General features: G+C 43.1%; 1 protein-coding gene across 1 annotated transcript in view; it reads right to left on the minus strand.

Annotated features, from left to right (window-relative positions):
• The window catches only part of MAP2K5 (mitogen-activated protein kinase kinase 5), a 1,242,853-nt gene that overhangs the window by 671,156 nt on the left and 558,361 nt on the right, over nt 1–13,336 (minus strand). Inside the window, exon 13 of the mRNA XM_069222863.1 lies at nt 2,880–2,928. Within this exon, the coding sequence (XP_069078964.1) occupies nt 2,880–2,928 (49 nt within the window). The remainder of the gene's footprint in view (nt 1–2,879; nt 2,929–13,336) is intronic.

Below are 13,336 nucleotides of genomic sequence, written 5' to 3' on the forward strand. Positions count from 1 at the left end.
ATAGTGGTTCAGAGGATGAAGCCCCAGGCTGAAGCACCACTGTCAGGAGGTTAGTCCTGACTAACACTGAAGGCAGCTCGAGGCCCAGGACCTCAGCCACTCTTCACACCCCATGGAATAGGACGCTCCCTCCTCAGTAGCCACGGTAGGTAGAGAAAGCATGCTAGTGTAATCGGAAGTATCCAGACTACTTGCTTCACCCAGGTCCGTACACAAGTCCAAAGGATCTTGTATCTGGTATTCTAGAGGGTCCCCTCTCATTCCTCAACGTACCCCAACCCAAAAGAAAAAGGGTCAAAATCCGATATGGGGGGCAAGGTCCCTGTCGAAGTCGGAATCGGCACTGCACTCCACACACCACAGGCACACGAGGTGCAGATCTATTACGGATATTGCCCAATGGCAGGATCTGCAGGGCGTAAACATAGTCTTACATAAAGACATCCTCAATGCACCAGGAGTGTGGACACTAAACTCTTCCACCGAAAAGTAAAAAAAAGACCAGTCCAAAAACTACTGAAGGGTAGCTTTTCTACGGATCCGCTCTAGGCTGGCACAGAAAGAAAAGAACCAACATCAGGGTGGCACCTATATTGGGGCAGCGACTATGTTTCCTCTGTAGAAAATGTAGATGACGGACATAGAGCTGATCAACGCCACCTAATGGCGCGCAGGGGTACTGCTCGAGAGAAATCTAAGGATCTAGACTGACGCCTGGGGGAAATTCTAAGCTAAGGAATCTACAACTAAATCTCTTTATCAGATCAACAACATACTTCAGCACTTAGCAAATACAGAATAAAATCATTACTGTTCGTTACTGCTCAATGCCAAATAAAGGTGAACTGTTTCTATAACAGGGAATGTTCACTACACATTAGAAAAACACTCTTTAGAATGTAGTAATCAAAAAGACACGAACTCTCATTAAACAGTCCTTCTCATTAATACCCAGCATCTATATGGCAATACACCATATCTGGGAATTCTAAAAGCACCACTCATTCTCAAATTGCCAGTCTATACCCATAAATCTTGTGATTCCTTACATATTTCAGCCTGACTGTGAGGGAGTACCAAAGGTACAGCTGTGATCACATTATTTTGCCTGTGGGACCCTTGACATAAGGCAGGTTATCATGGACAATGCCACATCTTTAAGAGTCACTCTTGATCATAAACGTAACATAGAAATGCATATCAATGCTATGGCTAAGTGTGCATGTTTCTAACTGTTTGTTTTGTGGGCAATTTGCCAATTCTAGAACCTGGTCTTAAGATTGTGGTACAATCAGGAGTGCTGTCAAGGGCTAAATAAAGCACCTCCTTGTTGACTGAATTTCCCCAAAAAAGCCTGGCACAAAGCAATGCTTCACATCGTGCTTCTGGAACTGAAAGCTCTGTTCACATCTAATCAGTGCTAATTACTCTTCCATGGCTGCTCACAGAAGCCAGGGTTATCCAGAAGATGACATGCATCACCAGCACTGTTCAAAATAATGGGCAAACTCTTGCAAAACACGTAAGCTCTTCTTTTTGAACCTCCATCTTTCAAACTGGAACATACAGTGGCACAATCCCTCACTGAAAGTGCAACAAGAATTATTTTCATTCCCTTCCTACAGACTTATGAACCACTACATTTCTCGACGCCTTCAAGTTTAAACTTAAACCACTCTTCTTTTAAAAGACACCGTTTGTGAGCTCCTAGTTAACTCCGTTGTATGACAACTTCCTACCTTCTGCCATGCTCTTTCTTCCTTCATCACTTCTTGTTTTTAGCTGGTCCTCTTAGCCTCACCTCTGCTCTCCTCCTTTTTTGTTAAGGTTCAGGTTTAGCCTTTATCACCCCCTACGTTTTTTCATTCCCATTAAGTCTACATTAGTCACTGCACATCTTATTTGTCTATAATCTTATACTCATCTACTTTGTTGCCTATCATTCTATTTCTTATACTCTAAGCAACATTTTGGATTCTGCTCCTGGTTTGCAAAACTCTCCCCTTCCTTCTTCCCTTAGTATCTTATAGTTGCACATTGATTTTGCATGTGATGACGTTAACTTCTAACGTTTCACAATTATTCTTGTTTTTGCAAAAGTTATTCTCTAATGTATTACTAGCTCTTCTCCTGTGATGCATTCTCAGATATTTAGGCACTGTCGACACTACATAAAACTTCATAAATGTATAAAATAAAAATATACCAACAGATATAACCGAGCGAGTCATTCTTTATTTTTATGATATGCAAGAATTGAAAAGAATGATTTTATCATGAAGGAACAAGGATAATTTATCTGAGAAAGTGTGAAGTGCACAGTGGTATTGGGCGCAGACAGTGCCTGTGTGGCACATTCAAAGTATTGCAACCAGAGTGGGGCACAACCACAAACCAATGGTAGGTGAGTGTTTGTTGTATGTTAATACTTGGTTACATAGACCAGTTGAACCTACCTTTTACTGCACACAAATTAAATTAAATAGAAATAATGGAGTACTACAGCAAACAGATTGTTAAGAGTGCCTATTGGTATCTTACCTAGTTTTAGAAGAATACAAAGGTCGCCCATTGTTCCACATTGGGAGTGAGTAATCAACTCAGTTCTGGTCATTTCTAGCATTATGATGCTAATAGTCCTGGATTTAATAAAATGCAAAAAACCTACAAGTCCCAAAATTCAAATAAAAAAATCTGGGCTAAATAAATTAATCACACCTACGGAGTGTATATAGTGGAAGGACCTCCAGTGGTGCAAACTCAATCGCGCATCATTTTGTTAAGTTGTACATTTAATTCACCTGTTTAATTTGACCAGCTGATCAGAAATCACCCACCAAATATTCCAAACAAACATTTGAAACTGTGTTATAACTCACCTCTGTGCAAGATCTTTAAACTCCACAGGTAGGTAAGGCCTTTCACAACCTGCAGAAGAAGAAGGAAGCAACTTAGAAGCCAGTAACAGAACCATGAACAAGACTCACCTCCTTCCACCATAACACCATGCGTTCAGAGCCTCCCTGGGTTTTTAGCCAATGGTGCTCTGTAGTCTAGGACTTGTACATTCGGCAGCCTTATTCAAAGGACAGGCATGATACTCACAGCATGCAAAAGCTACTAACTAAAACGCTAGGACTGGATGAAAGTGTCACGCATGACCTGGGACCAAGTATCAGCCACTTTATTGTTCCTTTTGTTTTTCCTGAATTGTGAAATTCTAAAAACAGCATTACAACTGCCAGAAATAACATTAGAAATACATTTTACAGAAGTTATAAACTTTGGCTAAGGCCAAATAAAATACTAAGTTTTATATTTTTTGAAACCGCGTAAGAATTATGGTCTATTTTATTTATTTAGCTTGGAATCTGGAGTTTATTAAGTAGAGTTTTATTTTGTGAAGGCAACTCGGTTAGAAGCAGCAACCAGGAGCTTTTTTTAACTGTGTACTGAATGGTAGCTGAGACTATGTAAAAACTTAGCAACTTTGCACTGGGAGTCAGAGAGGGAAGAAGTCCTCGAGCCATACCAGAAACTCGGTGCTGGGTTAGTTTTCAGATAGACCACAGACATCATGTATCAAATGCAGAAGATCGTTCCCTAACAACCCCAAGACAAAGCTGGTGTCATCAGCATACAGTTTGCTAGAAAATGTTTTATTGCCAAATATGAAGCTCCAGAGCGTCATATACAAGCTAAATATCACATATGAGGTGCATTCTTGGTACGAAAAAGCTGATGGAGAGAAGTGGATATTTGGAGGACTGCATTCAGACATTTTTGGTGCTATTAAAGACAGGAGGGAAACAATTTCCTTTCCAGGACCCCACAGACCTTGTAATCTCCAATGTTGAATGCAAACCAGGGTTTTAGTAGAATGAAGATGCATGCAGCCATTTTATACTGCTATCTGAAGAACATCAGTCACCACTTTGAGGTTGGCCTTTCTGCTGCTGCACCAAGGTTTTGGCATAGAGGGATGTTTGTAACAGATAATATTGGCCCACTTCCACTTGAGTAAAATGGTAACTGCCTATTTTAGGTATTTCACCCCAGAAAGATGTGTACGATGTTCTATAGTTGCCCATCTCAACAAGTCTGGCACTTTTTATGCCCTGACAACCTCTGATCGCTGCCTCAGATGACATCCGCGCCATAAATAAGAAAGGAGAATCCACCACCCTCATTTTCTATACCTACCCGCCACCTTCAACACTGTTTCTCACCACACACTCATCTACTGCCTGCGCCAGATGGGAATAACTGACGACGCACTCACACGGATGGCGTCTTTCCTCACAAGACGACCCCAGAAAGTCCACTTCCCACCCTTCACATCGCAAGCCAAGCAAAACATCTGTGGCATTCAGCAGGGCTCGTCTCTTAGCCCCACACTCTTCAACATCTACGTGACTCCCCTTGCGGACATCGTCAGTTCGCTGACATCAACATCATATCCTATGCCGACAACACTCACCTTGTCTTGTCACTCTCTGCCGACCCCACTGCTACCAAGACAAATTTTCACAACTGCATGAAGAATGTCTCAGCATGGATAAAGGACAACTGCTTAAAGCTGAACACAGACGAGACAGAAGTTCTCTTCTTTGGCAAAAACACTGCCCTCTGGGACAAATTTTGGTGGCTGTTGGAGCTTGGCCCCATGTCGAAAGACCGCGCCTGCAACCGTCTCCATAAGACATCAGTTCTACTCGGTCACACCAGCCTGATTCCACACGCTTTGCCTGCTCCGGAACATTTTCAAATGGATCCCCATCAACACACGAAAGACAGTTACTCACTTATTACCAGTTATCTTGACTACGGCAATGCACTCTATATACCACTACCGAACTCAATCAAAAGCTCCAATCAATACAGAACACAGCGTCAGACTGATTCTCAATCTGCCCAAGAAAGCCCACATCTCCCTCCACTGGCTTTCGGTCCAGAAGAGATGTCACATTAAGCTCCTTACCCACACCTACAAAGCCCTCCATGACCAAGGACACGCCTACCTGAACCAAAGTCTGCACTTTCACCACCCCGCACCAACCTCTGCTCCACACAACTGGCCCTTGCACAGATTCCTCGCACATGCTACTGCCGCATCCTTCGCCCATCTCGCTGCCAAGGCATGGAAGGCCCTCCCCCTCCACCACCTCCGAACCTCCCCTACTTGGACCAAACTCACGAAAGGACTCAAGACCTGGCTCTTTGATTGAGACCTGCTCCAAGTGCCTGGATACTCTCATGGATAACAAGCCGTGCTCTATAAATACCTGATTGATTGATTGTATAACCAGTTTTAAGTTAAGAGCAATGTTCTTCAAACTGTGGTTCGGTATTCTTCCTTCCTCTGCAAACGCAGGGACAGACAGAATGTTCAGTGTAGCTCGAGGCCATAGAACATTTAATGACACAAGCATTTTCAGCCACTTCAAAAAAAAAAAAAAAAAAAAAAAAACTAATAACATTTTGCTTTTAAAAAAAGTGATTTAAAATATATTAATATGAGAAAAAAAAGATATCGATCCTCGATAGTTTGCCAAAGTCTACGGGACAATATAAACTATCTGCCATATCCTACATCCATTAATAGTTTTGTTATCTCCTACAATATATTTTTCATGTCACATACTGGATTTGTTGTAAGAAGAAAGGCAACGGATACCAGATTTTTTTTTTAACTTTTCTTTTAAGATTCCTTCATCTCCGTTTTGACTTGAAATATTTGGATTTCTTCTAATTTTTTTTATGGCATGCATGTAACGTGAAGAACTGAAAAGCACTATTGGATATCAGTATTTGGCAACATTTATAAGAGAAAATGCCCTTATGCACCACTACACTATTTTTTTTACCATGCAAATTTTGACATTTTACATAAAAAGTGTGACGATATACTACGCTATATTGAGGGAACCAGACTAAATTATTTTAGCCATGGTGGTGGAGTCAGCACAAAAACATTTAAATGTGACTGGTTTAAAGAAATGGTGAGAAAGCCGATGTCAGAAACTGATCATGGTGGCGTGGAGGAAATCATCCCCTTAAAAGGTGGCTTTGAGAGAGGGGATAGTGTTGGTAACTTTATCGAATGTGAAGAGTAGGAAGGAGTGGACCAGAATGGGATGTCCAGGAGCAGAGTGGTGGTACATTTAAGGTCTGAAGGCTGTTATTACTGATCTTGCCACATGCATGTATGAAAACCCACATTGATTATCTCGTATTCTGGGAAATCCTCAGAAGGAATCTTTTCACCAACAAAAACCAACCAAATGCAGTGCTGCTACTGCATAGGTAAACCAATCACAGCATGGCCTACAACAGCAACTGACTAATGACCAGAGCAACTCGTGGTGAGGTCTCACCAATCCCTGCATGTCTCTCCTGTGACAATTAACCATTCCAGTATGACTTCTTCGTGAAATAAGTCAACACAATGCCTTCGGCTGCAACACAACAAGTACCCAAACAACAAAAGCAACTGGCCTTCTTAACCTAAATTCAAGACAGGAAGAGAAAAGTCAATCTATAAAAAAACGAAACAAAAAAATACAGTACCCTTGCAAATCTGTCACCCACACTGGGGTAGATTTTCGGCCAGTGGTAACCCACCCCAAATTAGTGAGTTTATTCCTGTACTTCAAAAAATAAACAAATACCAATCTAAGTTAATATGCATTCGACTTAAAGCTTCTTATAAATTCTAAAATCTAATCCCTATCTTTGTGTCTATGTGGCCCCTCAAAAAACACATCACCACTTTGCAGACAAGTTCAACAATAAATCTTGAGATTTGTGGATTTAGACAAATCCAATTACCTAAATTTAACAATATGCACAAAACTCCAATAAGTTCTTTGGCACAAACACAACATTTGATTCTTCTGACTTGAACACAATGATAAACATTTACTCTTTAATTCACAAATATAAAAAATCAAATTCACAGTAATCAAACCACCTATCACTCAGATTAAAATTGTATAAAAAAAACAATCTCAAAGGCAGTTAAATTCGTGTCTACACCAGATTTGCACTTTAAAACTACACAGCCTACAACACACTAACAAAATACCTCAAACATTCGCAATACAATCTGCCCTACTAATACTCATACACCTTTGGGATGGAGCAGATCTGAAACATAGAACACCAAAGATAATACAAAGTTGGCCAGATCATGGAAATCAAGGGAATGCAGACAGATTTCAGAATGGGGAAAATTATCTTTAGATAACTTTACTTTCTATAGATCTTCCCAAGACCACGCAATGTCTATGTTGCCTCTCAGATAATCTATATGATAGATATAGTGTTGATGTTGGGTAAGGGGCAGTGTCCTCAAGAACAGGTAAGGAGATGTTCACTAAAGGTAAGATTCAAAAGACAATTTTAGATAACAATCAATAAATAAGAATTGACTCCAAAAGGCTATTTCAAGCCCAGTAATTTAGAACATAAAGGTTTCATTTTTTTTTTTTAAGTGCAACACAAAAGGTAAAAATATATTTAGTCTGAAATCAGTCAAAAGACTTATAAATCAATTGCCATGAAGTCTCTTGGCATTCAAAAAAGATGCAGCACTGAGCAGAATGTAGGAAATAAAACGAATCCGGAGTGTGCAGCAAATCAACAGAATATCAAGCATCATCCCTAAAGGCTCAAAAAGTGGCGCACAGAGCTCCAAAACCATGTCTGTTTATAACAAATTTTACAATGGAAAAGAATAGAAAAATCACTAAGTCAGTAAGGGGTGAACAAGTGTAACACATTATCAAATCACAGTGCACCATTTTGAAATGTCATTTATTGTCACCTCCCTAGGACTAGCCCTCGAAATTAATAATAAAATGATCACTATGACCCCAAGTCATTGGTAGTATCATAACAAACTAGTTACATAAACAACAGAAAGACTCATAAATGAATAACCTAAAGTGAGCGAGCAGGAAGTGCCTTGAAAAGTAGCTAAAGACTATCAGGAGTTCTTCAGGAACTACATGTCATCAAAAAACAACTGTGCACATTTTGCTATGTGTGGTGTCAATGAAAAATATAAACACAATGAATATTATGGATGCTTCAAGAAACAAGATGAAGCAGAGGCCTAAATGAGGCACAGTTTGGCCAAAGCTAGGATAACGCAGTTCTGTACAGAACAGCTTTATAGTTTTAGTTGCAAAAGGTTAAAGTTAATATGCAAATATGATTTTATTAAACAAATATCTATAACAGTAAGACATTGCCATGCTATAAACAATAACAAATATTAAACAAATTGGGGATGCTTCATTTCATTAGCATGAAAAGCCACTGGTGTGTTTGTCTGGCATCAATTTAGAAATTATTAAATGTTCCGTTTTCATGAACTGCTGCTTTCTTTTGTATAAAGTATCAACTATCTACATCTGACACCATTCACCACTAAAACATATATTTTAACTAGGATAATGGAAACTGTTGCAAGGCCCTTTTTGTTCCTGGGCTGGACACCCCTGTCCTAGCTTAGTTTCACAGCTTGTGCCTTTGTTTACTTTTATACACAATTTCATTTATATTTTAGCGAGCCTGCCTTTAGCATTTGCTTTTACATAATTTATCAGCTGGTCCTTCTAGGAAGGCAGAGTTCACACTGTATGTCTAATCAGCCTCGTACTAAATATAATCTGTTCTCGTTCTCCAAGGCTGGTACGCACAGGACATGACATGCTAACTTTGTATTTGCCAGCCCAGGAGCCAGCTTCTATCTCCGAGACAAAGCATTACATCAGAGGTGCTGCCCAAACAAGGCAGTCATTATATAAACTACCTTTAGGCCAAAAGGGCATAGAGGGCATTCCAGTCATGACCATCCTGGGACACTTTCTTTGCGATCGACAGCTTCGCTTGCGCGGATATCTCAGTCTCCTGAGGAGATTGCAATCTGCATCACAGGCAGACCCCGGCTAGTCCTTTAGGTCAGGACAGGTAGAGGGTCACAACCAGTATGCTCTCAGATTTAGGCATAGGATTTTGAAAGGAACATCTAGGTTCTCTAGAAACACGCAGTATAGTGGGGTTGTTTTTCTTCACTCTTGCTTTTTTTATGTTAGTGCTCCATTTCCTCTGCCTAATTATTGCAGCACATGCTTTTTATACTCAAATGTGATTACTTCAATAAATACACTGAACAGCCGCTGCCCATCATTTAGGTCGGAGGGGCCGCGCCCCGCCACCTTTTGCCCCTCATGAAGCGTACTGTTCAGGCTGAACACAGGTCAGCCTGACAGACACTCTTTATGTTCAGGTCAGGCAGCCAGGAGCAGACATGCGCAATTTGCGCAGAATCCTGGCTGCCTGAGCTGAACTTTGCTGGGCTGAAGAGGTCACAGCTCCTGTAAGCGTGACCTCCTCGGCTCAGCAAAGGTGCCTTGATCCCTGCCCCGGGTGACGAGGGAAGCGTCACCCATTGACTTCGACCTGGGTCCTTCAGGTTTAAGCCCTGAAGCTCCCAGGGCGAGTGTCAATCAGTGACACCTCGACACAGAGTTAGGTGGGGTCAGCAGTCTCACTTACCCCATCCCACTCTGTGACGAAGTTGGGACTGCTGCCGTTCCTCACTGGCTGACCAAGACAGCAGTCTCAACTCTCCTGGGACCTGCCAGGCTGAAGGCAAGTGTGTGTGTGTGATCTTTTTAAATGAATGTTGGGTGTGTACGTGTGTGCATGTTTGAATGTTGATGAGTGTTAATGGATGGATGTGCGTGCGTGTGTGTGTGTGAAAGAATGAGTGTGAGTGTGCTTCTCGCCCGCCCGCCCGACCCCCTCCCTCCTAAAACCGCCGGCCGCCACTGAAGTCCATTTAGCATTTCACCTTGGCATGCATGAGTAACTGAGTGAAAGGGGTACGATCTATTTCCACGTCTTCCCTGTGGCCTCAAAGTATCATGTTGAGGTTACTGTCATCACCTTTTGCCCCAATAGGTCTGGTCGTCAGAGTGAGGCACTGCAAGCTAGCCAGGAGTTAGGCCGACAGCTGCCAAGCGGTGTTGGGTGTACTCATTCTCCCAAACTCAGTTGTGCTGCTGCCTTAAAAATGTAGTCCTATTACCAAACTGTGAACCGCATAACAAACCTAAGGGCCTCATTACGAGTTTGGCAGTCCACTGACCGACCAAACTCGTGGTAGCGGTCAGACCGCAGCATTCCTGGTAGTCTGACCGCCAGATTATGATCCTGGCAGTTGGACCACCATGAGACCGCCGCCACCACCACCGGGATCACGAATCCCAGCAGGTTGGCAGCAGTTGAAGTCGTGGTCAGCCACAGCAGTGCCCATGGCGGCACTGCTGTGCTGATCACAACTTCACTTTGCGCCAGCCTTTTCATGGTGGGGTCCCCGCTATGAAAACGCTGGTGGAAAGACAGTGCAGGGGCCCACCTGCCAGCACCCTCAGAATGTGTACCATCTGCCATGCAGGATCTTGAAATGCCGTTTTAATGTACACATGTATTTTCCAGCAGCATCACATGGGCTACAGCTGGATAAATTCCTTTTGGAATGTAATGACACTCATGATTAATACCACCATTCCTTGATCAATATCCTCTTCTCAGAAGGACTGGGAAGATTATTCCACAACAGACACGAGGCTGTCAAGACTGAGATTAGCAAAAGGTCAACATGCTCAAAGAAGCGTAGGTATTCTGGAGGATGTATAGGTTAATCTTTCTTGTTCTGTAAGAACGGGACCAGTTATGGTTATTTTTTCCATATGGGGATATTTCTACTATTTTAAAATAAATCCACTGGGTGCAGATACTTACAGTGAACTAAAGTAACCAGCACTTCAACACTGCACAGGAAGTTTATTTTCAGCTACAGATGGCTATTTTCAGAATTTTCAGTTGGATCAGCTGACCCACCAAAAGAAAAAAGTAATAAAGGGACATTGCCTCATTTAAAACTAAAAATAAACGAAGAGGGACATTTAAAATGAAAAATAAAATAAATCTTTAGAGTGGCACATTGAGTTTGGATCAGGCATGTACAGGGAAAAGAGAGGAAGGGTGTGAGCGGTATTGTGAATAAGCCAATGACTTCGAGCTTTCGTTCATCACAGTGCACTTTTATTTGCAGCAAAAGCATATGCATGGATTAATAAATTCTTCCGTCCTCGTGCGACACGCCACTACATTCAGAATTAGATTCAAGTTCTTAAAGCAGCACGTTTCAATCTTGGACACAAACGCTTTTAAACTTGTACTTGAATTCATCAGTGGACTATGATGAATTCCTCCAGAAGGGATCCGATAATATTGAAGTTTACCTGACAACTGAGGTAAGGTACAAATATTGAGAAGCCAAATGCAGGGTGGAAAATCTTATGAACTCCTTGTGAACTGCATTTCTTCAGTCCTGCAGGGTGGGGAAAGCCCCTATAGTAGTGTGTGCATTCTTTTCAGTGTATTTTATGTTTGTTTTAACAGCTTTCTTGCCCTTTGGGTTTGGCTGACTCTCAGCCAAAACTCCGGCTTAGAAATGGTTTTGGAAACTACGGGTATTGCATGCCCCTGCATGGAGTGTGCTTTTTGAAAAAAAATCTGCAGACAGTTCCTTGCAGGGTAACATTGAGATTTGATTTAACTTAAGTAAAGGTGGGCGTATTGTGCACTCCTCTGCACTGCAAGCCATCTGGGTGGTACTGCAATTTGCTTGCCACATTTCAAATAAACAGTCTACTCTATTCAACAGAACACAGTCGTCTTAGTAATAGGAAGATTGTAAAGAGACTGCAGGGCAGCCCTATAGTCTTGTAATTAAAAAGAAAGGCACTTTTAATTTACTTTTCACCTTCCTTTTCCCATAGTCATACCGAGCATCTAAGGTGCAGGGCTGATCACTCACAACCACCTGGATCCCTTCACCATTCAAATTTTAAGCCCATCTACTTGTAATGCCCTGGAGCATTCAGGATCCTACTCTCTACAGAGTAGCTGCACAAGCCAAACTTCTAAACCACAAGTTACCTTTTTGATCCAAACAAAAATAACCAGCAGCATACCTTGAGACCTTGTAAGCAGTCACATGCTTGTTTGCTTTACTTCCAGCTCCTAAGAGTATTGTAACTTTAACCCAGTCATAACAAAACATTAGGATGGTCATTCCAACCCTGGCGGTCCATGACCGCCGGGTTGGAGGACCGCGGGAGCACCGCCGACAGGCCGGCGGGGCTCCAATGGGCATTCCGACCGCGGCGGTAAAGCCGCGGTCGGACCGGCAACACTGGCGGTCTCCCGCCAGTGTACCGCCGCCCATTGGAATCCTCCAAGGCGAGGGGATTCCGACCCCCCCTACCGCCATCCAGTTCCCGGCGGTCCGCCCGCCGGGAACCGGATGGCGGTAGGGGGGGTCGCGGGGCCCCTGCAGTGCCCATGCCACTGGCATGGGCACTGCAGGGGCCCCCGTAAGAGGGCCCCTAAATGTATTTCACTGTCTGCTACGCAGACAGTGAAATACGCGACGGGTGCAACTGCACCCGTCGCACAGCTTCCACTCCGCCGGCTCGATTCCGAGCCGGCTTCATCGTGGAAGCCTCTTTCCCGCTGGGCTGGCGGGCGGCCTGAAGGCGGCCGCCCGCCAGCCCAGCTGGAATGTCAGAATTACCGCCGCGGTCTTTCGACCGCGGAACGGTAACCTGACGGCGGGACTTTGGCGGGCGGCCTCCGCCGCCCGCCAAGGTCAGAATGAGGGCCTAGGTCTCCTTTTGGAAAATCCTTGAGAAGGCCCTAATCCCCGTGGATATTTCCTTCCTACCACTCTACATTCACCCTGTACAAGTGCCTCACACTGAAGATACCAGAAGGGGCGCTACAGTTAGCTTTAAAAAGAAAGCTAAGTATGAACTCAAAGAACAAGTTACTTACCTTTGGTAACACATTATCTGGTACAGACATATTCTAGTTGCAGATTCCTTACCTTAGAATTTCCCCCAGGCGTCAGACTGAATCTGGAGGCTTTTCTTTGAGCTGTACCCTTGCGCACTATTAGGTGGCGTTGGTCTACTCTGTGTCCGTCGTTGGCGTCGTGGTTGCCGTGATGACATCGGGGTCGAACATAAGTGCCGCCTCGGTGTGGTGACGTTAGTTTCTTTTCACAACTTTCCACGCCAAACTGAGGAGGCAAGAAGAACACTGAAATGGTGCGCCAGAGCAAAGGCCCTAAAAAGTGGAATCCCTGTCCCTAGAAATCAGTTCGCAAGCGGGGAGGATGGGTGGGTCGGTAAGGAATCTGCAACTAGAATATGACTCTACCAGATAATTCATTACAGAAAGTAAGTAACTT

The sequence above is a fragment of the Pleurodeles waltl genome, chromosome 3_1 (genome assembly GCF_031143425.1).
Source record: "Pleurodeles waltl isolate 20211129_DDA chromosome 3_1, aPleWal1.hap1.20221129, whole genome shotgun sequence".
In the NCBI taxonomy this organism is placed as follows: Eukaryota; Metazoa; Chordata; class Amphibia; order Caudata; family Salamandridae; genus Pleurodeles; species Pleurodeles waltl.